Source organism: Gouania willdenowi, chromosome 1 (assembly GCF_900634775.1).
Source record: "Gouania willdenowi chromosome 1, fGouWil2.1, whole genome shotgun sequence".
Lineage (NCBI taxonomy): Eukaryota > Metazoa > Chordata > Actinopteri > Blenniiformes > Gobiesocidae > Gouania > Gouania willdenowi.
The window spans coordinates 21,350,621-21,378,266 of NC_041044.1; the positions used below are offsets into that span (position 1 = coordinate 21,350,621).

General features: G+C 37.8%; 1 protein-coding gene across 1 annotated transcript; it reads right to left on the minus strand.

Moving 5' to 3' along the window:
- Positions 1-159: 159 nt before the first annotated feature.
- Positions 160-27,605, minus strand: uso1 (USO1 vesicle transport factor). Its single transcript, XM_028451106.1, is given in 31 exon segments — positions 160-964; positions 2,561-2,776; positions 7,876-7,971; positions 8,069-8,167; positions 8,397-8,462; positions 8,786-8,881; positions 8,884-8,925; positions 8,928-8,956; positions 9,051-9,189; positions 9,305-9,426; positions 9,541-9,722; positions 9,865-9,983; positions 10,854-10,900; positions 10,903-10,930; positions 10,932-10,964; positions 14,879-14,899; positions 15,072-15,277; positions 15,367-15,521; positions 16,612-16,700; positions 16,834-16,974; positions 17,071-17,249; positions 17,338-17,350; positions 17,352-17,459; positions 18,805-18,860; positions 19,975-20,077; positions 20,154-20,254; positions 21,273-21,284; positions 21,496-21,572; positions 22,544-22,608; positions 22,875-22,961; positions 27,147-27,605. Coding segments are annotated over 31 exon segments (2,865 nt in total). The 5' UTR covers positions 27,213-27,605; the 3' UTR covers positions 160-892.
- Positions 27,606-27,646: the final 41 nt, after the last annotated feature.

Consider the following 27,646-nt stretch of genomic DNA (forward strand, 5'->3'; position numbering starts at 1 on the left):
ATCTTCATGCTGGCAAGAGTCAAAATGCTGTATTGTGTTGAAAGAGCATGTGACCTTCATAGAACTTGTTTCCAGAAATCAGTTGAACACAGTAGTCAAGACACTCTTACTGCGGATTAGCTTGATTTAATTTATCTACAATTATGCTTCCATACAGGCTTACAGATAGATGTATTTATTGATTTTGATGTGACTCTTAGATTGATAACTTACAACATATACAGAAGCTGGATTTCAGTACAGGACAAAATTTAGCAAAAATATTTTGTCTTTACAGATCTCCTGTCAGTGTTTTTGCAGCATATGGGAGAGCAGTCTCGCTGAGTCATTTAGGAGTAATGCAATAACTCCGGAGGGTAATACTGTGTTGCTGAAACTAAAAGTGATTAGAGGTGACAAAAGAGGAATTCAGGCACAAATGCACAATGTAGATGATAAACAGAATTAGGCCCAATCTGTTCATAAATGCAGTTTGCTACATTTCTAATGTTTTGTCAATCTTTCCAGCTGACTAGTGTGTTAAAAATGATTCAAAACTTTCATTTTATGTGATTAGAAAGCATCTGAAAAACACATTACAAGAAATACAGCACTGATAAAAAGCCATCACCAAGTGATGGTCCCTAAAGCGGAGATGAACGCTCGCACCTGCTCACTTCTCTCATCTGTCACAAAGAAACTGATGTTGGAAAGAAGGACTTATTTATTAAGACAAAATGTCCAAATATCAACACAAACATGCAATGTGACAATGTAGAAAAAAAAAAAGAAGAAGACAGCCAAGCAGCTATGAAGAGAGAACCCTTCTACATTACAGTCCTTTTCCTCAGTTCCTCACTCCCGTTTGCCTCGGGTCTTCTTGGACTGCTTTGCCTGATCTTCTTCAGCCTTTTTAGTTTTCTTCATCCTCTTCATCATCATCATCTGTTTGATCCCTGGCGTCCAAGTCGTCTTCATCTTCCACCTGGAAGGAAAAGTCCAGTTTAATTAAAGCAAACAGATGAAATGCAGCTGGATGAAGTGGAAACAGAGCTTCACTTCGTTGTCATTGCGTCTCAAACACCAGTACTACTACTGTATGAGACTTTTATACACAATTAAATATTCTTCTTTATGTAATTATTTGTATGTGTTTTGTATTGTTACATACAATGGATTTGTTATGTCTGAACAAAACAATAAAATGTCTCAATGTTTAAAAATAGTCAGTGGTATATGTGAATAAATGCTAATAGTCTGAGTAAATACTCAAAGATCCATAGCTAGGAATTTATATAGTTAAAAAATAAAATGAGGCACTATAATGTTTTTCCTCCAATGCAATGTGAGTATTTTTGCTGGATTGACCCACTTAAGATAAAATTTACACTCCAAGTCAAACTTATGTACAGGAACTAAACTATTTTGGGGATATTATCAATAATGGCACGTTCACACCAAACGCGTCTAAAGCGTCAACAGCATCAGGTTTACATAGACAATATATGGTGGACGCGCTTCTAGGGAGCGTTTGAGGTCCCACTACCCGTCCCTCGCCTCCTGTGCGACGCATTTTGAAGCATTAAGCACGGCGAACAATGCGCGTTTTTCAGCGCCTCCAACGCGGCCGACGCTGGAGTTGGGGATTGTTGAACTCTTGGGGCATATCGCGGTGCGTCGATCAATCAGAAGCTTTCCCAACCGTGACATATTCAGAATAATTAGAAGGAAAAAAACACTAACCGGAGGCGGAGACAGATGGACAGGCACTCTGCTGGCATAAAGCGCCTGTAGTTGGTGTCCTGGTAGGAGATGCGAACGCCAATACGGGTCAGCAGGTCGTCAAACTGGGCACGGGAGAGACGGAAGTAGCGCTGAAAGCGAGACACGTCCGAGCGCAGCTCTGGTGAATCCACAAACAGCGTCGAGGTGCAAATAAAGCCAAGCCACTCTCTCGATAATGTAGAGCGGGTAAACGGGGGGCGTCGTGTTCAGCAAGGAACTCCAAACTTTATTCTCCATTCACCCACACTTCTCTACAGTCCTCTGACATCACTGTGCACACACTGAGTAACACCAAAATACATCTGACCGGAAACACCGCCTTCTCAACACAATAATGTTCCCCACCACTTCAGTCACTGGGTGAATTATGAACATAACTGATCACCACAATCTCATCCATTGTATGAACACCACCGGCAACAGAGAAGCCCCTCCCCTCAACATGCTCCCTTCCCAACGTGTATGGATGCGCGTCCCGAGCATCTTCAACACTGGCGACAAGCGTTTGATTCACTGAGCACAAGTGTCCAACTAGGGCGTGAGGCACTATTTTGACGCCCGAAACGCGTTGGTGTGAACGTACCATAAGATAAATCATGTTGAATGAGTTTTATTTTCTCTACTTACTGACAGGAGGTAAAGTGTTGCTCAGTTCCTGTCAACAGGCTATAAGATTACACACACATTTGTGAAGCACCAATAGTTTGAAGACAGTTCCTTAAATCTAGTTTAAGTTGCTTATATGAGAAAGACCCAGCTGTAAATTCAGTTCAAAGATGAATATCAGGTCTCTAACCGTCTCTCCAAGGTCTTTAAGTCTCTGTCTGAGGCGTGTGATCTTCTGGTCCTGGTCTGCCAGCAGCATTAGAAGGTCATCCTGCTCCTTTTTGGACTCTTGGACCTCCGTTTGCAACTTGCTCTTCTCCGTCTCCAGAATGGCCACTGTGCTGGTGGCCGAGGCTAACTGTAGCTCCATGTCTGCTCGACTCTGTGACATGCTTTCAGTTTGTTCCTGCATCACCAACACAGCAAGAAAGAACAGCCATCAGGGTAAGATGTATAAAAGCAGATTTGTGTCAAAAAGACACAAACAAAAATGTGAATTGCAAACAAAAAAAATCAAGACCTCTCCAAAAAACTAATCTAAAAAATAAATTACTTATAATGAGAGCGCGGAGCTGTTTTAAAAGCCACAATACTGTTTATTATGTGCAATGTGCTGTTTTTTCTTCCCTGGTCAAACATTCTTATCTTCTTCATACCATAATTTCATCTTTTCATTAACGTTTTTTTTTTTTTTTTCCTTTTTTATGTGATGTGTTCTCGTCTGCAGTCATTGTTCCTGTTGTTACTCCTCCTCACTGTCCTTTTTCTCCTCCATATCTCCTCGAGCTTTCTTTTCCAGTCGTTGTTTACGTTCCTCCAACTCTCCAAACGAAAAGTTCTTCTCCTTTCGAAGTACCTTCTAATCCTCGGAAAGTCGCCTAAGCATACGATACAACAGAAAGGTACATGCACATACATATACCCCCATCATTAGCAGGCCAAAGATCATGACCCCTAGCAGATAGATGTCCTCCACATCTTCCACTGTCAGCAGGGAGAGACAGAGCATCTGGCTTCTCCCTCGTGCATCCATGACATATCCACTTGGGTATGTGTCCTTTGGACACGCTGGTTCGTGCTGTAGTAATCGCCTCGTCGTGAAGATTGAGTCGATGGCGCTCAATGACCAGTTGATGAGTTCCATGTCGTCGCTGTATTGTTCGATGAAGAGTTGACTTGGGACCTATATGCGTGTAGGAATATCCTTCGTGTTTTCTCCTTAAATCTTGTCAGATTTACGGATTGTTGTGTCTCTTCGTCAAGGCTATTCCAGAGGTTCATGGCTCTATACACAGTACTATGTTTCCCAACGTTCGATTTGACCCTGTCTAGTCTAAACACATTATTATGTCTGAAGTCGTAGGAATTTTGATTGTATGTGAAACGTTTTTGTATTTGATGTGGTAGTATTTTAAATGAAGCCCTAAATGCGTGTATTTGTGTGTTGTAGTGTATTATTTCTTGCAGTTTTAGGTATTTTGCCTTCTCAAATAATTAGTTTGTGTGCGTTGTGTGGTGCTTTATGTAAAATTCTTATAGCTTTTTTTTGTAGTTTAAATAATGGTTCAAGATACGTTTTGTAGTTATTTCCCCATATTTCGGAGCAGTAATATAAGTGCGATGCTATGAGTGAAGAATAGATTGTTTTAAGTGATTTGGTATGTAGGATGTGTTGAAGCTTCCATAGGATGTAACTGCTTTTGGCAACTTTGTTTTTAACTATTTGTATATGTTTTTTCCAGGTCAGCTTGTCGTCCATCCACACTCCTAGTACCCTATATTGTTTTACTTGTTCTATTATTTCCATGTTTAGTTTCAGTCTTATTTCTCCTATTATTTTTCTCTTTCCAAAATTGATGAATTTTGTTTTGCTGACGTTTAGGGCTAGTTTATTTACATCCAACCATGTCTGGATTTTTGATATATCTTCATTTGTTGACTCTATTAAAGTTTTAATGTCTTTACCTGAGCATAGGATGGTTGTATCGTCTGCAAAAAATGTTAGTTTGAGGCAATTTGAGACTTTGAAAATGTCGTTTATGTATAAAATGAACAGTTTTGGCCCTAAAATTGAACCCTGTGGCACACCACATTGTATGGTTTGGCATTTTGATGTGTGTTCTTCAAAGTCAACATATTGTCTCCTATTTGTCATATAGCTTTTAATCCATTTTAAGGCGTTGTGCTTTATTCCGTAATTTTGAAGTTTTTCTTCTAGAATATCATGATTAATTGTGTCAAAGGCTTTTTTTAGGTCCAGAAAAATTCTGAATACAAATAGTTTTTTTTCTAATGCTTCTCTTATATTCTCCGTGGTGTCAATTATAGCCATTGCTGTTGAACGTCCTTTTCAAAACCCATATTGTCTTTCATGTAGTATATTATTGTCTTCTATAAATTTGTCGAGTCTTTTCATGAAGAGTTTTTCCAGACTTTTCGATAATTGTGGTAATATTGATATAGGTCGATAATTAGTGAAATTCCATTTTTCTCTACCCTTGTAAATCGGTCTGATTTTTGCAATTTTCATTTTTTCTGGGAAAACACCATTCTTGAATGAGAGATTACTTATATGTGTTAGTGGCGGGGTTATTTCAACTGTTATGGTTTTTAATAGACTCATAGTTAGATTATTAACGTCTCTGGATTTTTTTGAGGTACAGGTTGTGATTATTCTATCCACCTCTGCTTCTGTTACTTCTTCAAGTATGAAGTACTTATCAATGTCTTTCTTCTCATTGTCAAAATGATTCCATTTAAGTGTTGGGTGTTGATTAATCCCTTTCTCCGTGTTTTTTTCCAGTATTTATGAAAAAACTGTTGAGTTCTTGTGCTATTATGTTTTTATTGTATTCTTTTACATTGTTTATTATAAAGTGGTCTGCATTTTTTTTCTTTGCTTTTGCGCATGGTTATGGTGTTTATAATTTCCCACAATTTTTTGTTTTTGTTTTTATTCTCTTTTAATTGTTTTTCATAATATTCTCTTTTTTTTCCTCTTAGTAAATTATTGACTTTGTTTCTGTATTTTTTATAACGTACTTCTGCTTTCAATGTTTTTTCTGTAACATACTTTTTATATAATATGTTTTTCTTTTTGCATACATTGGCTATTTTCTTATTAATCCATGGTACTTTGTTTGTTTTACTTTTGATTGTTATTTGTTTCAAAGGGCAGCATTTATCGTATATTGTTGTTATTGTGTCTGTAAATGTGTCATGCTACGTTCACGTCTTCTTCATTGAAAACACTCCCCCACGTCTCTCTTTTTATCTGTTGTTTAAAGTTTTCTAGTTGTTTTTCTCCTTCCAGTCTTCTGCATGTCAGTGAGTTTTGATTTTCAAGGTTCTTCTTCTTTTTAGTGTTAAGTATCGTAAATATTGGTAAATGATCAGAGATGTCATTTATTAATAGACCACTCGTTAGATCTGAGTTTTGTATGTTTGTGAAGATGTTATCTATCAGTGTTGAGCTGTGTTTATTAATTCTGGTTGGTTTCGTTATGAGAGGTTTTAATCCATTTGTGTACATGCAATTAGTAAAGTCTTCAATGTGTGTATTTTTTAAAGGATTTAAAATGTTTATATTGAAGTCTCCACATATCAGTAATCTCTTATATTTAATTTCTTCTATCATTTTAGTTAAGTTTCTCAATAAATATGTCTATTTTACAGTCAGGTGCACGATACAAACAACAGATTATTATCTTATGTCCCTCTGGACTTGTAATTTTCACTGTTATACATTCCATCACTCTCTCCACAGTTAAACTCATCGATTCTATAATCTCCATCTCAATATTTTCTTTTATGAATAGTGCCACCCCACCTCCTGGCTTGTGTAATCTGTTCTTATAGACAAATTTATATCCTTTTATCATAAACTCCATGCCTTTTTTTTTTCTTTCAGCCAAGTTTCTGACAGTGCTATTATGTCAAGCCTATACAATGTGGAGATGTAATCCTTAATGTCTTCAAAATTTGCATACACACTCCGACAATTACAATGAATAAGTGACAGACCTTTTTCCTTCTTTGTTTCCACTTTGAATTCAGTCTCTGTATAGTAATAACAGTTTGTGTCTTGTTTCCTGTGTGAAAAGTTGTTTGGGTCCACGTCGTCCACTTGATTAATCTCCCGTTGTTGATGTTGTTGATAATGTTGTGAATGATTTTTAGTGTTTCTTTCCATATCCATAATTTTTATCAGTGTTCTTGTCGTTTAGGTACCTCATTCGTATTTTTCCAGGTCTTCCATCCTTTCGATTAGAATGGGTTTTCCATTTTCTTCTCCTGGGGGTGTAATGTATATCCTCTAGCCTCTGGTCCAAGTTTTCACAATTTTTCCTCCCTTTTTCAGTTGTCGTGCCTTCCATGCGATACTTGCATTCTGTTCCGTCAGGTTCTTGTTCATAAACACCATCGTTCCCTTCAGCTTTCTGCCTTGCTTCATGATTTCTCCTTTAAATTTCACATTGGTAAATGTAATTTTCACATCTCTGGTATCTTTGCGTTTTGGCAGCAGCTGGCAGTAGTTGATGTTGTCAGGGTTCACGTCAATGCCTTTCGAGTCCAGGTAAACAATCACCTGTTCTTCAATCGATTTTGTGTCTTCGGTGGTCGGTTCCTCTGCTTGTCTTGTCGCACTGGCGTAACTCTTTGGCCTAATCTTTAGGCCCGTGATGACATCCTTTTCTTTTTCTTTTCTTTCCAGATCTTCAACCCTCACATTCAGCATTTTTATCTTTTCAACATTCTATACATTTTCTTCTTTCAATACCTTGACGTCACTCTGCACGGTTTTCAATGATTTCTCCAGGGCATTCCTCATGGACTCCATCGCCTTCTCCATCGAGTATATCTTCGTAGATAGACCATCTCTCATGTCCTTAATCATTTCTTTAAGTTCTTCCAAAGCCGGATGAGGTTCTGGATCCGGTGGTGCCAGTTGACTTGTTGGTTTTTTTTCTTGTAGTCATGTTCTGGGCGCAGTTTTCCCAGGCTCAGGCTTTCTTTAGCTCTCTTCAGATGCAGCTGTTCGCTGCTCGCTGTTAATCTCAAGGTCGTGTTATCAGACGGGAGTACTGCACTCCTGGAGAGCCCCTGAAAACACGTCTGTACTCTTCCAGACTCAGGAAGAAACTAATACAGTGTTTGGGTTAATACTCCCGCCCCGCCGTAAAGAACTACAGTATAAACAGATCAACATCCAGGTCACTGAGCTGTCCCTCAAAAACTACCTGGCCAATGAGGACGCACTCCTAATAAACTCCACCCACACGAGCCATTTGTGTCACAATCACAAGCAAAAAGTCAAGAATCGCAAAAAGGCATGCGTTTTTTATTTCGATTACTTTTTGTTTGCAATTCACATATTTTTGTTTGTGTCTATTTGTCACAAATCTGATTCCATAAAGATGACAGTTGATGATAGAAAGAATAAACAGAGACCTAAATATAAATCACTAAATATATTTTTAGAAAGTGACAGAATCTAAAAATCACCTTAAGTTTCTCCATCTCCAGTGTCTGTGCTTGGAGTCTGCTCTCTAGTTCAGCCATCTTGGCGGTGTCTAGCGTGTCATCAGTACTGGAGACGATCTCAGAGCCGTCTGAGGCAAAACAAAAGAGTCAATCATGATAAAATACACTTCTTGCAGTAACACAATAATACATTTACATGAGAGGTTTACTTTACCCCAGCTTCAGCTCTTTTAATTAGCTCTTGTCTTTCACTTTTAAGCTGATCAATTTCTTCTAAATGGGACTGAACTTGGCTCTGTAAAAATTCCAAATCCTGCAACACATTCACAGTACATGTACACATTGAGCACAATAGAAAAAGCTTTTGCTTCACAAAGAATATTTCACATTTATGGAACTAAAGCAGTTTAACAAATGAAAAAGTATATTTACAAGTTTAGCTTGCTTTGTGATCAGTGAGAAATCCAGACTCCTGTAAATTGGTTATGTAGTACTTTGAATCACAACAGTGTTGGAATAAAGCAATAAAACAAAAACCTCACCTTGAGGTGCTCTGTGTTGTCTAACCCTCCTTCTGGGTTCTCTGTTGCCTGTGCAGATGCTGCGTTCTATAAATGGAAGATGTTTTTAAACTATACTATATTATTTATCATCTTAATATTGCTTGAATGTAATTAATTTGCTGCTGAAAAGGCAAATCTGGAAACAGGAAATCTACTCTAGAAATAGAAACTAATTCTAACCAACTAAAAAAATGCTTTTCTTCTTCAATAAACCTCAATCCAGTCTGACCAAAGAGATGAAAAATAGCACTCTGCAGTAAATTGATATGCACACAATTGACTCATTTAGACTGGCAGGAAAATGTCATTAATTAGAAACCAGAGTTTAAAAAAAGGACAAACACACACACCAACACCAATATACTCACCAAGCTGCTGATGATGGAATCTTTGTCACTCAGTTGTGACTGAAGTAGTGTGTTCTGCTTGCGCATCTCTTCCATCTCCTCTCTGAGCTTACAAAAGCTTCCTCTGTCTGCAGACCATTGACCTGAGAAGAGTCCTCCCATACCGGTTTTCCTGATTCTGATTCTCTTTACCTGGAGTAAGACGCACAAACGGATCCAAATGTCATTTATTTACCCTAAAAATACAACCAGTTACGGTGGCAGAAAACCCAAAGGTTAGCCCTACCTAGCTTTAGTTTGAGGATGTTGTACTGGTCTTTGTGCTGCTGGATCTGAGAGAGCTGCTGGGTGAGTGTGTTTTGCATCTGTTCATGTTGAGTAGTCATCGATGTCACTTGCTCTTTAAGCTCCTTAATCTGAGTATCCTGAAGATAATGAAAACAAAACTCAAACCTCGGGCAACAGCGTTAAATCTAAACAACTAAGAAAACAATCATATTTTATAAATTATTAGAGCGCTTTAAGAATAGTCCGTCTTACCTGCTCTCTGATCAGCTCTTTGTAATGAGTTACAATGTTTGTCGTGTTGCTCTAAAGTCTCTTTACCTCCTCCTCTTTCTTCTCCTCCTCACTAGACTTGTGGACAGCTTTGGTTATAACCCCTGTGTAAGGCACATAGGATGAACTGTAAATAACTAGACATGCAGTCATGACCTCCGTAAATATAATCAATGCTGTTCAATAAAAAAATAAAACAAAATCAACTTCTGACTTACCCTCAAGTTCTTTCACCAGTTTGGTAAACTCATGATCAAACAGCATCTGTTCTGGAGATGGAAATACAGGCTGCGGCTTCTGAGCTGCGCGTGAATACAACTCATGTTTGGTTATAAAGCCCAGCTTCTCCACAAAGTTTTCCTTTCCAATGCGTTTCTCAATCAGCTGCTTTAGTTTCTCTCTGTAGAGCACAGTTTATGATCAGTAAACAAATCAAGGAAACAAAAGCAGCGTTGCCCATTCCCATTTAGAAATGAATAGAAGACAAAAAAAAACATCAAGTGTTCACAGTCCTAAATGGTAAAATCAATAATGGCACATACTTGGTGTAGTTTTCCAGTGAGTTGTCATTATAATAGATACAGATTCCCAGGAGCAGAGCACACAGGCCCTGCACAAGTCGCTCGTCTTCTCCCAAGTTTTCAGAGATCTGCGCAGTGAGCTGCAGGAGTCCCAGAGTCAAGGATTTGTAAAGTGGTTTTAGCATCATCTTACACTTGTTTAGAGGATCTTAAACATTGACAGAGAGAATATTGCTTGTATCTTATAAAAAAAGGTCAAAGACTTTCTATTTCACGTGTCAAACTCAAGGCCATGGAGCCAAATCCAGCTCTTTGAAACTTCCATATTAGCATGCTGGGAAGTGAAAATGGCTGAAAAAAACCGTGTAAATTACCAAATAATTTAGTTGTGGATATCTCAGTGGGGTTGCAAAGGGGCATAAAATATCTGGCAAATTTCCACGGGAACATAAGCAATATACAAAAAAATGGGAAACTTTTCATGGGAATTATTTATTGAAATAAACCAGAAATTGGGAGCAATTTAAATAATATTGGCATCCATCCATCCAAAAAAAAAAAAAAAAAGGTAAAACTTTACAATTAATTAAAAAGAGTTGAATGAATTTCTCACAAATGCAATGAAACTCCTACAATATTTGCTGGGGTTCACAGTTCTCCCCATGCTTGTACAACATGATAGAAATTATTGTTTACTCTACAAATGTTGAAAAATAAATCTTATTTTTTACAACATCCAGCTCAATTCTTCAAATTATTCGAAAATACTTCACCAAATTCAATAAATATTGTTACTGCATGTCAACTATTGCTGGGATATAGTCTGTGCCTTATATACTCCACATAAATAGTAAGCATTAATGTTGAAATTGTTCAATTCCCAACTTTTTACAGCCCACTTGAGGTCACACTTGTCCATATTGGCTCCTGAATAAAAATGAGTTTGACACCCCCTAGTTTACATGCACCAATTTTTTTTTTTTTTTAAATATATCACATTTGAAGGATACAAAGGGCACATTTTCTTGATTGTGTAGAAAGTGTGTGACAGCAATCGACAGTTGCTGATCCATGTACATAGCAGCAATGAGGAGGCCCACTCTGGTCTGCACTTTACTGCCCTGTAAAACAACACAAAAACACAAGAAATAAGGAGACTGCAAAAGACTCAAAGCCAACTCAAATATGAAGATTATGATACAAGTGCTTGACTTAACCAAATCTCTGAATGCTTGTCTATTAATAATCTGTGATATTAAACGTATTCAAATATGGTTCGGACTCATCAGATTAAATATGTTTTTGGGAGACCTTAGATCAATAACAGTGGGAACAATATATTTAAAAGGCTGAAGTGCTGTTTTTAAATTGTATTTTCTTCTTTTTTTGTTTTAGTAAAGCCAGATGAAGCATTACATAGCAATTCTTCTCTTGGTAAGACCAATTTTCATTTGTAAACTATTGATGGTCCTTTTATTTACAATTTACAATTGAGAAAATAATGAAGGTTCCTGTCCCCCGTAAACATCGGATTACACATGATAGAAAAAAAGAACAAGCATAAATCAAGGTTAATCTTAGTTAATAATTCCACTATCAGAGCAGAAATCATTAGATGTTACATGATTAAACGAGCCAAAGCATCAGAGCATGCAAAAAAAAAAAGAAAAAAAAAAGAAAGTGGTTTCAAGTAAAATCAGTCCCTGCAGCCCTGGCTTTAACAGAAAAAGGACAAATTGTAATTTCACGTGATTTGAAGTCATCATTAAATTGAAAACCTTCAAATCCCGGCATCATACGAGTGCAAATGAAAATGTATTCAGTTTACAGGTGTTTGTTCATGCAAAGCAAAAACCCACTATGCATAAAACATTTGTACTTTAAATGAAATTTAAACAGGAATTTTCTTCATTAGAAAAGCTGGTTTGGGACATGATAGAAGTGCTAATGTGATCATTAATCAACAAGCTTTACAACATGTGGTGATGCAATTAAACTCAGGTTTAAAGGGTAGATTAAGTTGACGTATCAGCTGGTGCATTATTACAAAAATAAATACACAGCAATCCTTGAAAAGGACTAAATGTTTTTGGCGGTAAGAGATCATACAAGCAGTAGTAAGTCTAAGAGGTAAGACAACAGAGGCCAGGACGTCATTGTAAATGACAACTGGTTCTTAACTGATCTTACCTGATTCAATAATGTTTTTTTTAACCTCTAAACAGTCATAATTTTTTAAAAACTACAAATTCACCTTTTTGGCTTTTGTCTCCAAAGGTGACGTATTGCAACAATGAAGAAAGGAATAAAAAGAAAAATGACCACAGTTGTATATTGAATAAACACGCATCTGGTATCTGTAAATAAAATGTGAAATGTATTCTTATTGATGCAATAACAGATATTTACTTTTTTAGAAACCAAGTTTACAACAACAACGTTGAAATAATGGGAACTTTTACACTTTGAGTCACTGTTTTTACTGTCACTGCACAAAGACCCGTCCAACAGCATATGATGGTTAAGGACAGAGGAGAACTCTGTAATCCATTTTTAGCATAGGCAAGAACAGGTAATGCAGTTTTCAAGCAGAGAATGTCAGAATTTGAGGAAGTCCGCCCTCACCTGACAGCCAGTTTCTCAACTCTGTCAGAATCCTATACCGGAGTCACCCCTGCAGAAATACTAAAAATATGTACCTGGACAAAGTTATCTGTGGTGCTGAGATCGTTGGTTCCCTCGTATAGTACCGCAATTTATCATCCTATTTATTTTCATAATGCTTTCTCCAAATCAAAACAAATCACTTAACCATGAAAAAAACAGTAGAACTAGGAAATCTTTCATGGTATCACCAATGCATGACACCAGGGTTATGGTCATATCAAATTGTAATTGCTTAATTGCTAATTCGTTACAATTATGGCATAATTAGAATTGTATTAGTATTTTGTAAATTTGCTTTTCGCTTTCAAAGCAGCCGCGGCAATTGCCCACCAATAATTTCCAGGTCCCGTCATAACTTTTGGGTCCCGTCTGTCCAGTCTGAACAGCAAACGGTCAAACAAACATGAAAATAAACGTTTTGAAATGTAATCACCAAATAAGCAACAATCAAGAATGATTCCTCAAAAGATAAGTCCACAGGAGCTCAAAACCTGTGAAAAAGCCTTAAACTATTCTGGTGCGATTGGCTCTTGCCGCACGCGACCTCCAGTTTCCACTGGATGCAGCTCCACTGCGTTACGTCACCGGAGCTGATAGGTTTCCACTTTAGTGTTAATTTCCACCGGGCCCGCTGAGGTGCGTGTCAGTCCGGTGCCCTGCGTCAGATATACGCAGGACTTCTATTTCTGGCGGACACCGGAGCACGACTCATCAGTTAGCACAAAGCAAATTAAGCTAAACAGGAAATTAAGCACGTATTCCACAATAAAATATCGGGTTACTTTTCAAAATAAGACACTTCAGATTATATTTCTACATCTACATCACCAAAACATCATAATGTGTAAAAAGAAATTCACTATATTGTTTCCTCTCATACTCTAACTACACTGTAAACTGCAGCAACTTTGATTTAGTTCATGTTTTACTGTTGCAGTTTTATCTCTTCTCTGTTGGCTGTTGCTAAAAAATGTGGCTATGACAAATCCAGAGGGTCCAACCTTCTTGTACTCCTTCGTTAGGAACACTGACATGTTTATTGTTGCGTTTATAACACATACATTTAACTGCGTTCTTGAGCGATTATATAAATATCGTGAGAACTGCTCTATCTTGTGATGTCACAGTCGTTCAACCGGAGTGCACCGTGGCGCACTCAAAACGCAACCGGTGGGGATTACCGGACGGCAAACAGCACAGAAAAAAATGGATCGGTGCCGTGGCGCAGCAGAGATGTATCCAGTGGAAACCCCCAGTGACTCTAGCTCGCCACTGTGATTGGCTCTGGCACACACTGGAGTGGAGCTGTGCAGTGGAAATAGATATAGATGGTGCGCTAGCGCCCCCTCACACTGAGGTCAAAAGCTGAATAGGTTTCACTTCTAGGTGAACATGAATGTGCCGTCCGGGCGAAATAAAATTAATAAAATTGTGGTACTTGGAAGCCGTTGACAGAGTTTCAGGTCAAACAGACATGGAATTAAATGCAAAACTGGGGGACCACGTTTCAGTTCTATGGCTGTGGTTAACAAGTGTTAAAATATGTTTCATATCAAGTTTAGCTGTCAATAAATCTTGAGGATAATTTTTACCATTTAAAAAAGATGCCCAAACCAAAAATATTAATATTAATATTTTCATGGATAAGGAAGCCTAACAAGGTAACCAATAGATGAGAGACAAAATGGATGTTAGATAATTTTTTTAGTGTATTTTACAGCTGATTATCATGAGATGCTAACATAAAGCTAACACGAGTTGTTTGATTTCAGGCTCAGTAATTGTGATTAATTGTAATTGAACTTTAGTTACTGAGAACATAATTGCAATTTAATTTCAGATGAAAAATATTTGTAATATTAATTTGAAAAAATGTTTGTCACTGGAGTTGTATTTGAACATGGATAATTGAAGACATAATTGTAATTGAAAAATGGAATTGACCCCAACCCTGCATGACACCATCTTCCTGAGTGATCCACACACTGTTCTATCAGAACAACAAAGCAATGCCTGTACTTGCTTTAACAGAAAAAAAACCACTAATCATCTGCAGCTCAGACGAGGGCTGACAAACAGCAAAGCAAACGTTTGAGTTGAAGCTTAAAACCAGGGTTAGAATGGCATCAGTGACGCAAAACGAATCACAAGAGTTGCTGTGTCTCTTTCAACCAGCCTGGTGAACACTTATGTATCAACCCAATCAACAGGACCTGGGTCTTCATGGGTTAGGGAGAAGTGAAAGCATAAGATCCCCAAAATAGACCACGAGACTAATAACTACAGATAACCAGCCGAAAAACAACAACAAGAGCCACCCATACACTCACACAAACAAACAAACAGGGTTAGCACACGCTTTACTCACCTGTCGGATGATCTTATCACCCTGCAAAACCACAATAATGTAACACCATTCTCCTCAAAGTGGTTTATTACTTCGTTTTTGAATTTTTCTTTATCTGATTAAACTGTTCTTACTCAAGTCGATCAATTCTAAATACATAGAATAGTAAATTAACTTTGAGCACTGCTTGCTAGTTATCCTGCTATCATCCTACCTGGGACAGGATGTTAGTGCACTGTTGCAGCAGAGAGACAGGAGGTTTTCCCTGGCTTGTGGCAAGTTGAACCCTGAGCAGCTGCTCCTTCTGGGTAGGGTTGTCCTGCAGAGCATGAGCCAAGGCCACAGCCGCGCACCAGTTAGACAGAGAGTCGGCTGAGAAGAGGCCTCCGCACAGCAGCTGACCGGCTGATATAGAGTTAGCTTTGGAGGGGGAAGGGGAGAGAAAAAGCTCATCATGAATACAAAAAAATAACAGTTGTGAAAAAACATGTACAGTGAGAGGCACTGACCATCTATAGTGGAAGGAAGCAGTGTTGCTACGATCTCGCCTTGGCCTTTTTGGTTCTTGTAAAGAAAACACTGGAAACAGTAAAGGACGGCACATCGAAGCACAAACGGCTGTCTCTCATTCACCATGGACATGAGCAGCACCACAATGGCAGGCCTACAGAAAAACAAAGCAGAATCACATCTCAGCTTCAGATACAATAGTACAGTGCCCGTCGGAAGTACAGTATGTATTCATATAGTGGGGGCTTAAGTAGAGTTGTCAATTATGACCAAATGAGTATGTGTTTGAAGGTTGGATGTACAAACATACTCTGCACCTGCAAATAAACCCCTTTATAACACTACAGGTACAAAGTAAAATAGCATGTGCCATTTCCCTGGTTTAATTATATGTGACATGCACACGTTGAATGTGTTTGTTTTTTTTTTTTACTCATTTTCACATTTTTTTTTTTAATCATTTGGTGTATTTTTCTGTAATGTATGCTTTTTGGAGTCATTATGTGTGTTTTTGTATCATTCTGTTGTGTTTTTGTGCATTTTTGTATTGTTTTTTGTTGACATTGTAGTGTGATTCTGGAGTAATTTTGTGTATTTTTGCATCTTTTTGGTGTAGTTTTGTGCATTTACGTTGTCATTTTGTGTATTTTTTTGTATAAATATTGAGTTTTGTGTATTTTGAGTCATTTTCATATTTTTGTTGTATTTTTCTGTAACATGTTTTTTGGAGTAGTTATGTGTTTTTTGAGCTTTTTTGTATATTTTTGTGCATTTCTGTTGTGGTTTAGTGTACTTTTTGCATAAATATTGTTTCGTTTTTTTTGTAAATTTGCTGTTCGCTTTCAACACAGCCACGGCCATTGCCAATAACTTCCGTGTCTCGTCATAACTTCTGGGTCCCGTCTGCCCGGTCTAAACGGTCAAACAAACATGAAAATACACGTTTTGAAACGTAATCACCAAATAAGGAACAGTCAAAAAGAATGTTTCCTTAAAAGAGAAGTCAACAGGAGCTCAAAACCTGTGAAACACCTTAAACTATCTTCCTCTCTCTCACTCATTTGCCTGTTATTACATTTTAGTCATGTATAAAGCGTGATTCATGTGTTTTCTCAAACAGCACATATCAGTTTTTCCATTACCGATGTCAACCAATATTACATTTTAAGGCAAATACCTTCCAATAATATCTCCAATCTGTGAAATACACAGTGTGAAACTAGGACCTGTTGGTTGAAGCGTACCTGGGTGGGTTCGATGGAGCATTGACAGAAGCAAAGTAGTCCTGGTTGACCTGAGACCCTCTGATAACCTCTGAAACTGTGTTGATGGTCTGAAACAAAGCAGATGGGCTTAGCTGCAGGAGTGTGGCTCAAAATACCCACAATCATATGTAGTCACGTTTCTGAGTAGAAATCTGCAGCAGTAGCACCTACTGAGGCTTTTAGGCTACGTGTTGTCATTACCTCAGTGAGGATGTCCGCAGGAACACCAGTGGCCATTAGAATAGTGCAGAGCTGCTGCAGCAGACCACAATGGTACATAGATTTCTGACAGCTGGCTGTAGCTCCAGGAGAGTTTACCGGGGACACCATTACTCTTACTAGCTGCAAAATAAAATAAAAAGTGTCATGTTTGTGGGTGTTTTCTCCCCAATCGGCATGGGAGTATATGGCAGTGGTATTGTTTCTTGTATGCGTTACCTGTAGCATGAAGTGGAGGTTTGTAACCTTCTGTGCAGACCAGCCAGAATTATTATCCCCGACATCAAACCAGGGCTTCATTCTCTGGATGTAGGAGCCCTCCTTGAAAAAGTTCTGGTTGGAGCTGTTGTTCTTCAGCAGGTTGAGTAGCAGCAGCAAACAGTCCTCCACCACAATACCTAAAAACATTGTGGATGCAAAGGCATGAAGGACACATATGCAACAGAACCTAAGCAAACCTTAATGTTTGGTGAACCCAATGATTACCTCCATCGCTGCTTGCCCTCCTCTGTGATGATATCGAGCAGGCGTTCGAATGCATTCTCAAATGCCACGATTTTCTGAATGGCTGCATTGCTCTTGGTTAGTTGCTGAAGCAGCAGTAAACCCTGCAGGTGATCAAAGTCATAACATGACATAATATCAATAAGGCATTTTAAACCAGTGATTCCTTTCACTGAACAAACTAAACAAGAAGTAAATGAGTCTATTTCATCACACAGTAAAAATGCAGACATTGGTGACCAATAGAAACAGAAAGATAGCATAGAGGAATTGACCATTAAATAAATCAGAACGTTTGTGTTTAGAAGTTTCTTCAAAACAAAAAGACCTCTTGGAAATATTTAAGTTGCCCTGGGCATCCAGAAATTTGTAACGACCAGTGTTGTGCTAGTTACTGAAAAAAGTTACCGTTACAGTGGTTACTTCATTCACAAAGTAACTCGGCTACTATTTTGATTACTTACACCAAAAAGTAATGCGTTACTGGAAAAAGTAACTTTTGAGTTACTTGGTATTAAAGAATGTAACATTTTTTTGGGTCATTTGTGTCCGTACAGCTTCATATCAGTGCTGTAATAATATAATAATCCACTGTTGATCAACTGTGCCCCTGTATTAACATTGTTTTGAATAAAAGCCTCTGACAAATGAAATGTTATTGTATCCAGCCCTACAGTTTCTAATAATTTACATTCACTGAACTAAACTCTGCTCAGTGTTAGTCTTTACAAACAGCAATCTGACTGAAACACTTAGTATTCGTTCAATACCAGTTTATTTACCTAAGACCAGCAGAAATTGGAAATGTTACAAGTAATTGTGAAATAAATAAAACACGAAACAACCACAATATTGTTCAAAATCAAAAATCAAAAATTAAAGTGGCTTCAGCATCATAAAAACGATTGTGTTTAGCCTTAGAATGTTACCTTACAGCTTAAGTACAAAAACTAGCAATAATGTTCAACATAAACACAAAAAACCTTCTAAAGTAAATAATTGAAAGCAATCTGAATAACATTCTGAATAAAGTTTGACCAACTCTGCTTTAGAAAAACTGCTATAAAACAACCATAAATGATGTGCATATAAAGCACAAAACCGCTGCTCAAAAATTAAAACTGTAATTTTTCAGCCTTAGCACAGTAATGTAAAGTAAGCTGTGCGTATTCTGTAAACAGGAACTACACTGCAGCTAGCAAAGTAACGGACAAATGCACCATATTGTAACGGTAACTGCGTTATTTCTTTAAAAAAATATTGCGTTACATTACTAGTTACTGTCAAAAGTAACGTTGGGGCGGTAACGAGTTACTGCCCAACACTGGTAACGACACTAGAGGTAAGATTTTTTTCTAATATTAAACTGAACTGACACACAGATACAACCAAAGTTATAGAAGCTTGCATATGTAGTATTACTCAAAGCAGAAGAAAAAAATTATTTACATCATTGCGGATTACTTCTCTGGAGTCTGCGAGAAGGTCCATCATTCTGGAAACACCTGAGAGAAGAGACAAACATTTAGCTCAGCACCAAAACAAACACCATACAACAGGGGTCACCAACACGGTGCCCGTGGACCCCAGGTAGCTCTTATGGACCATGTGAGGTGCCCTCAATAGCTCTAGTCACCAATGAGCTCCATCTAATATCTGATTTACTTTCCAGGATTCAAACTCACAAAGATAAGTACATATGTTAGTTAAATACTGCTGCACGTGATGAAGTTTTAGTATTAAATTAAGCATCTTTAAATGTTTATTTTCACTGACATATTGTGACAAATGTTTCTACTGTTCCAGATTGGCTGTGTTGGTTGTGGTATAGGAGTGTGACAATATATTGCGATGTTTTGTCTCGCGATACTTTATTGATTCACTGGCGCCAAACATCGATATTTATTTATTTTAAAAAAATATATATCTATATATCCCCCCCTTATTAGACAAATTAAGGCCCAAGTAGACAAATTCTTGAATTGCTTCAGTGACACAGATATGGTGATGTATCGCGGATGAAAATTCCCACACTATATCGATTATCGCCGCATCGATCGTTATTGCGGGCAAAAATATCGTGATATTTTGTATTGCAAGGTACCTGGTGATACCCAGCCCTATTGTCGTATGTTATATAAGTTTTTTAAAAACGCAAGGTGGAATTTAGCAAAATATGACATATTGGTTAGATTTTACAATAATGTTGTAATATATTATTATTTAAAAGTTGTATTTTAGTAGCTAACAAAATAGGAATTATAATTTTCCATGAAATGTAATGAAAATGAAACAATTGCATAAATTAGGAGAAATAGTGTTGCATGTTGAAACTTAAACATTTCCTATTCCTTTTTAAGTTACTGTAGCCTTCCTTATTATCTTACCCTCTAAATAAAGTGAAACCGTGAACATTTAGTATTTAAGAAGTGCTTTTCAAACCGGTAGCCCTTCAGACTATTTAGTATCTATGAAGTAGCTCATAGTTTCAGAAAGGTTGGTGACCCCTGCCATACATTATCTCATCAGAAGTTATGAAGACAATTCTGTCATAATACACACAGAATAAAAACTAAAATAGAAAAGGAACTAAATGAATTGTGGAAGGATAAAACTCACCCAAGGGGCTGATCAGAATGATCCCCTGAACTTGGACACACTGGTTTTTAAGCAGAGCAGTCAATAACTTCACCCCCGGTAAACGCACATGGAAATCAAACTCCTGAAAATATATGAATATGTCAGGAAGTGGTTGAAATCATGATTTAGGATGATTGTCACAAGATTTGATACAGCACCTCCAGCAGGGTGAGGAGAAGGGTGATGTGCTCAGGATTCTGGATGAACCTTTCTGTAAATTGGGCGCCCAGGTCATCAGCCTGTTTCTGGGCATTCTCATCTACGAAAGAAGAAGAAGAAGAAGAAGAAGAAGAAAAGCTTAATTACGTAATGCAACAAAATGTGAACCCTTGATGCTCCGCTTGTCCTCCGGTTCCAACAATACATAAAAACAATGATTAGTGACTTTAGGAGGAAAAAGTAACCAATGACTCAGCACATGCTCAGGGAGACACTTGGAAACAAACGTTTAGGAAGAAGCTAAATAGCTGATGGGATAGTTCATGAAATGGGTGAACACAGAAAGATTAATGCAGAATTTTAGTGATGAACTGAAAGAAATAATAAATTAGTATGCATGATTAACCAATGCATAATTACAAGACAGGCATTTCTAATGTGTGAGGAAATGCCAACATCAAGAAAAAAAAATCAAATGCATGTGTGTATACAGGCTGTGCAAATAATATACAGCGAGCTAAAAATACAAGTTGGCTGCATATTACATATACGTTATATATATAACACGTTAAAAATGTCACAGTGTAATGTTTTTCTTGTGACAAGAGTTTGGGAGAGTTATTTTTGAATGTTTGCTGAAATAACAACGTGTCCTGTATATGAAGAACAACAATGTGTGAATAACACTTTATAACAAATGAAGGATTTTGCAAAACAAACTAGCTACAAAAAAAATAAATGAATATACTGAAAAAACGTTGGGGGAAAAATTAAATTATGTTAAAAATTTTTTAAAAAAAACAATGAGGCAAAAAAAAAAAGAAAGTTGAAGCACGTCTTGATATTAGTAAAATAAACTTGACACAACCACTGAAGAACCCTCTTGTGGCAGTATTCCAAGGAAAAATGTTATTAAACGATATTATAAGGACCGTCATGTTAAAAAAAATAAGTTTAAATAAAACACAGCTATGACTTTTATCATCTTTTTGCTCACTGCCAAAAGATGCAAGTGTTAATAATAGTTAATACCATTTTTCCACATAGAAAGTCAGAACAATATTGTGCTGCTGGACGTTAAAGGGGATTGCATCATGCACATTAAAACAAACAATTACCTTCTGATTCATCTGTAGGATTAAGACATGAAAGAGAAGAGGGAGAGAAACAACCCTTTTATATAAAACAGTCACTACTAGTTTACAAAGGATGGGAATACAAGTCGTCAGACAACTCAGAAACACACACAAACTACCATTAACTGCAAATTCAGAATTAAGATGAATTTGCTTTCAAACAGAATCATATCAGCCAATGAGTGTTTTATTTTTGTAATAATACCTTGTTCTTCCTCTTCGTCATTGCAGATGAGGTTGTAGATTGTGTCCAAAGCATAGCCCAGAATTTCAGAGTCAGATCTGTCACAATAAGAGTAAGTCAATGAACTAAAAGCCTTTCAGTGATTATAAAAGAAAAAAGTGCAAAGAAACAATATTTGTGATGAGAGAAAAACTCAGTCTAGTGCATCTGTACACATGGACTATAACACAGGTTAAAGCTTTATCAACTAAGTATTTTTAACAAAAAAAAGTCATCAACATCCCCTGCCAGATTGGTTGTAATTATAACACACAACCTTTTCCTAAATGTCCTAAATCTAAGAACTTAGATGTATACATAAGAAAATATTATCACATCAGAATATAAAATTACAATCTAAAATGGTTTTTTGGACTCTGTTTGAGGTATCTTCAAAGAGGACAGCTTTTCTTAGAAATTGTTAGGATAACCAAATTTGGTGTGTGGCTTCAGGGTATCATACCTTGATGGAGTTCGAAATTGAGAAGCGTACAATTATTTTTTCCAAACTACATCAAGGTATTGATTCCCTGAAGCCACACACCAAATTTAGTTATCCTATCTTAAACGGTTTCGGAGAAAAGCTGTCCCCTTTGAAGATACCTTGAACAGTGTAAAAAAACAAAAACAAAACAAGGGCAATAACTCCGGAAAAAATAATTGCGCACTTCTCATTTTCGAACTCCATCAAGGATTTGATACCTTGAAGCCACACACCAAATTTGGTTATCCTAACGATTTCTAAGAAAAGCTGTCTTCTTTGAAGATACCTCGAACAGAGTAAAGAAAAACAAAACAAGGGCAATAACTCCGGAAAAATAAATGTGCGCTTCTCATTTTCGAACTCCATCAAGGTATTGATAACCTGAAGCCACACACCAAATTTGGTTATCCTATCTTCAATGGTTTCTGAGAAAAGCTGTCCTCTTTAACTCGGACGGACGGACAGAGCTCAAACCTTTATCCCACGTCCACACTTTGTGGAGAAGGATAATGTAGTGATAATACACAACTATTAGGCTTAGCGTACCTGTCAGTTTGTAGTACGTTTATCAAGTGATCCATTGCCTGGGTGCCAACCTCCATGCGATATTTCTGGAAAAAAAGAGAAAGAGCACATTAGAATGAAGGTTGTGCAATCAATGTTAAGTTAAAAAAAAATTAAATCAAGGACTGACAGGCAAGCTATAAAAACAAAATCCTCAGGTCTTCAAAGGACCCTTTTAACGTCTACTAAACACATTAATCCTGGCTGACACAAAACAGCCAGAAAATTACCTGTACAATAAAAACACACTGCATTCAATAGTTACAGTATAATGCTTTAAATTAAATCCCACAAACAACAACATGAACTTTACTTTAGACAGGGACTTAAGTGCTCGGACGGCATCTCTGCGGTCTTCCAAAAGGGTGGAGGAAGCAACGCGGTCACACAACTTCTGTATCTGATAATGAGAGACAAGAAAAATCACTTACAGTACAATTTACAGCTTGTTTTGTGGTAAAATCTTATGAATAATATAGGGGATGTTTTTCTGAGAAGTGTAATTTGGTTTTATCCATGAAAATGATACGAGTCACACACGGTTTTAGTAGGTGATGTCAGATATTATATAAAAAACCTGTTGGATTTCTAATCCGCTAATCTATGTAGGTTATACAACTTTTTCACTTCCGATACGATAACGATATTGCAGCCATGCGTATTGGCTGATACCGCGTGACGTCAGCACATGACCTAACAACATGCGCCGCCATTTTAAGAGGGGTATGCTTTTGTTTGACAGCCACCACTGACCGCTGACAACATGGTGGAGATCTTGCAGTCTGGCAGATTTTTATCGTAGAATGCCCAAATCCTGCGTAGTATTTGGCTGTCAAAACCACGCCTGGCTGAAGGAATATATCATTTTACAGAATACATACAGAAAAAGGCCAGCAACAGAACGACGACGGCACTGCATGAAGCCCAAAATCAAAGTGATCGTATGTTTGAAGTAGACATTTTGTTAATGGTAGGCAAGGGCGGACTGGTGTACGAGGACACCGGGGATTTCCCCAGTGGGCCGCCGGGTTGGGCCATGAGAAAGAGAAGAAGAAAGGGGGAATAAACATACTTGTCAAGTATCCCGTTTTGGCTGGGAAACTCCGTATTTTACCCCTCTTTCCCGTCATTGTCCCGTATTAGTATTTTCCTGTAAATATCCTGTATTTTAATGTAACTAGTACAGTGCCCGTCGGAAGTATGTATTCATGTGGGAGCATAAGGGGTATATTTGCGGGTGCAATTTTCCTGGTTTAATTCTATGGGACATGTGCATGACTTCATCATCACTTTTATTATTTTTTGTAACGTATGTTTTTTGGAGTCATGTGTATCTTTCTGTTGTATGTTTTTTTTTTTATTTACATTTTTTTGGAGTCATGTGTATTTTTGTATAATTATTGTTTTTGTTGCTATTGTAGTGTGATTCAGGAGTCATTTTGTGAATTTTTCTGTAAATGTATGTTTTTTTGAAGTCGAGTACAGTGCCCGTTAGAAGTATGTATTCATATAGTGGGAGCTTAAGAAAAGTTGTCAATTATGGGCATAATAATAACATACTCTGTAGCATTATAAAGGGGTATATTTGCATGTGCAAAGTAAAATAGCGTGTGCAATTTCCCTGGTTTAATTCTATGAGACATGCGCATGTTAAATGGGTTGTTTTTTAAACTCATTTTTATATTTTTTTCATTTGGTGTTTTTTCCTGTAATGTACAGTGCCCGTCGTAAGTATGCATTCATGTGGGATTATAAGTATTTAGTTTAGTGTATTTTGAGTCATTTATGTTTTTGGTGTCGTTTGTCGTATTTTTCTGTGTTGTCTTTTGTGTAATTTTTGTATAAATATTTAGTTTTGTGTATTTTGAGTCATTTTCATATTTTTTGTTGTTGTTTAGTGTGTGTGTGCCTGCCTAACTTTCACTAAACTTATCTATTTTCAGTAGTTAGGTGTAGTGGCAGGTGTGTCGTGAGTGAAGCCACAGGCTTCACTATGTAGCACCGTTTACTGATCTGACTCAACACTGCAGTCACTACCACCCAATTGTCGGGTGTCGTGACACAGACTGTAACCGGACTAAATGGTGGTCCGTTACACACATGATCAATAGTGAAGCGCACCTGATCGGTGTGTGTGTGACTCTCTACCTTGGACACAAATCTCCTCCGTTGGTTCTCTGTCACATACGTGCGGTGCTGAGAAATGTGCAGCTTTCAATAACTTCCGGGTGAGGTCTGTCCGGTCTAAATAGCGAACGGTCAAACTAACATGAAAATAAACGTTTCGAAATGTCATCACCAAATAAAAAACAGTAAAAAGTATTTTTTCCTCAAAGAGAAAAGAGAAGTCCACGGGAGCTCATGCACACACCGGAAGTGAGCTGTGCAGTGAAATAGACATAGATGGTGCGCTAGCGCCCCCTCACACCCTGAGGTCAAAAGTTGAATAGGTTTCATTTCGGGGCCGTCCAGAAGTGCAATAAAATTAAAATAAACATTTTGAAATGACCAAATTACTCTAAAATAACAGATACACACACACTCGGGGTATTTGGAACCCGTTGACCGAGTTTCAGGTCGAACTCGCACTGCGTCGGGGAGATATTCACTCCACACACACACACACACATACACACAGACCTCACTTGCTTTTATAGGTAGATAATAATTAAAAAATAAATAAAAACATTTCTCTGCCTTTCTAAACTGAACGCTGTCACTAGCCTTGCGAGAACTGCCACCTGAAATGGCTTGAGTGGCAGTTCTCACGAGATTAGTGCCGACAGCGGCAACAAACCTGGAAACAACTCAGAAGAGATATTAATGAATGTAAGAAGATGGTCTGGCAAAAAAAAAACTAAGAAAGCATGTAATCCAACCAGATGTAACTTTTCTTCATATCGGTGCTTGGCCTTTGCCTTTAATCTGCTGAAATATTCATAAGACATTGAGTAAAACCTTTGTGTTGTCTGTGGTAAATAGCGTAAATAGCGGTTGTCAAGCAAAAGCATACCCCTCTTAAAATGGCGGCAGGCGCTTCTAGGTCAAGTGTTTCAATACTGATGTCACCGCAAAAAGGTGTATACCAATATTTCCTTGTCAGAGATCTACTAGATGAATTATGCCCTGCAGAAATTTGTGGGACAAATCAAATAATAAATCCAATCTTTGTAAAGCATGCAGATAATTATTCAGAAGGTATAAACAAGAAGGTGTGATCATGTGGCCTTAAACCCTCTGTATGATCAGCAATGCAACGTGTCCACCAGTTATCTTTCTGTGACCAGATGAGTCAATGGAACACCATCACACTAATGAGACGAAAACAATCAATGATGTACAACCACTGGTAACCACTGGATGACGTCAGCACGGATTCATTGAAGGAGACTGACAAATACTCATGTGGATGATGGTAAAATGTGTGACTGTGTCGTAATAAAGACACTAAAGTGATTAGTGAAAGTAAAGTAATGACATTGTTAAAATTAAACTGATTTTCTTAAGCTTACTTGGGGCTCAGGTCATCTAATACATAATAAAGGGGGTTTATTTCATAGATTCAGGTGTGTTGTCCATTTATTGTAGCTGTCAGTGGGGCCGACATGGAGTCAGCAAATGACAGGTTAGCTACGCTAGCTAGTTAGCCTATGTCCGTCTTATTATGGCTGCCTAAAGGTGTATCAAGAGTGATTCTAGCGAGTTTTCAGGGAAGTAAAGAACAGCCTTCATAAAAGCGTGAATGTTTGAAGGTGGTAAATGTGCGTTTGATTCTCGGGTTCATTCGGGACTAAACTCCAGTGTTGCGGATCAAGTGGTGACCCTTCCAATTGGTGGACGACTTCCGACTGTGTCACTGGCTGCATTACAGAAGCAGTACACTCTAGAAACCAAAGGCTTAGCTGATTCCCTTAAGTTCATTTTGTCTTCTTTTTGAAATATGCGTTAAGGTTTCGTTTATTCAGACAAGGTTTTTCAGGGAAATGTCTCTCCTGATTCTTTCCTTATGAGAAAACTCGTAGTGATACATAAAAGCATATCACCTCTGAGGAAGACTGGCAGTTAACAGTCGAAACATATCAGGAGACAAAATTCCTTGAAAAACCTTGTCTGAAAAAACGAAACCTTACCATATATTTCGAAGGCTCAGCTATCTTCAACAGTGTGACTGTTGCATACATTAATTCAGTATTTTGTCTTTTCAGAATCAGATATACTTTATCCTGGGGGAAATTGCCTTATTTATTTATTTTTTTAAAACAAATGCTCCAGAATGTTGAATGAAAAGAACAAACACCAAAACATACAGAAAACGTACATGATTAAATAAAAGACATAGAGGTCTATGCTTAAACTAAACCTACACATGACGTCTCTGTGGAAAAAGGCCAGTTTCAAAGTGGTTATCAGTAAACTCACAATATTCTGAAATGTTATTCAGACTTGAACAGACCAAGATATAACCATCTGTAAAGTGCAATACTACCACGATTATTTTATCAGCTGTTGGCAGAACAGTTGATGGTTTGGCATCAGTTAAAATGGTCACTAATTGAAACGCAACACCGGCTAGCTGCAGTCTTACCGTCTCAGCACCGGACGGCTGCGGCCCGGCTGCCTGCCCGCCTATCACTCCCCGGAAGAAGTTCATCCTCACTGCGTCCTCTTGGTGCCTTATTTTTTTTAAAAAAAAAAAAAAAAAAAATACTCTCCGAGTTAAAAACCGTGCGGTGCCCGCCTCTACAACCGTGTGAGAATGTGTAAAAGATGGAACGTAAACACGGACACAATGGTAGATTTCCTCCACTGTGTGTACACGGACCGACTCCGGAACACAAGCGTAAAAGTATCACGCAGGCGCGTCAACGTGGCGATACGTGGCTGCAGGGACGCGAGCGTCAGATTTAAAGGGCAAGACAGTGACAAGGGCTGCGTCCGAATACTCTCTCTTATCTCATTTCCTATCCACTGTTCTTTAACCCCCAGAAGTGTTTAAGTAGTGGCCAAGGTAAAAACAGCTTTCTTGTGTTCTGAGGAAAGGAGGCGTGGCCGTAGGATTTTTACGTCACCGAGTGGAAGTGCGTC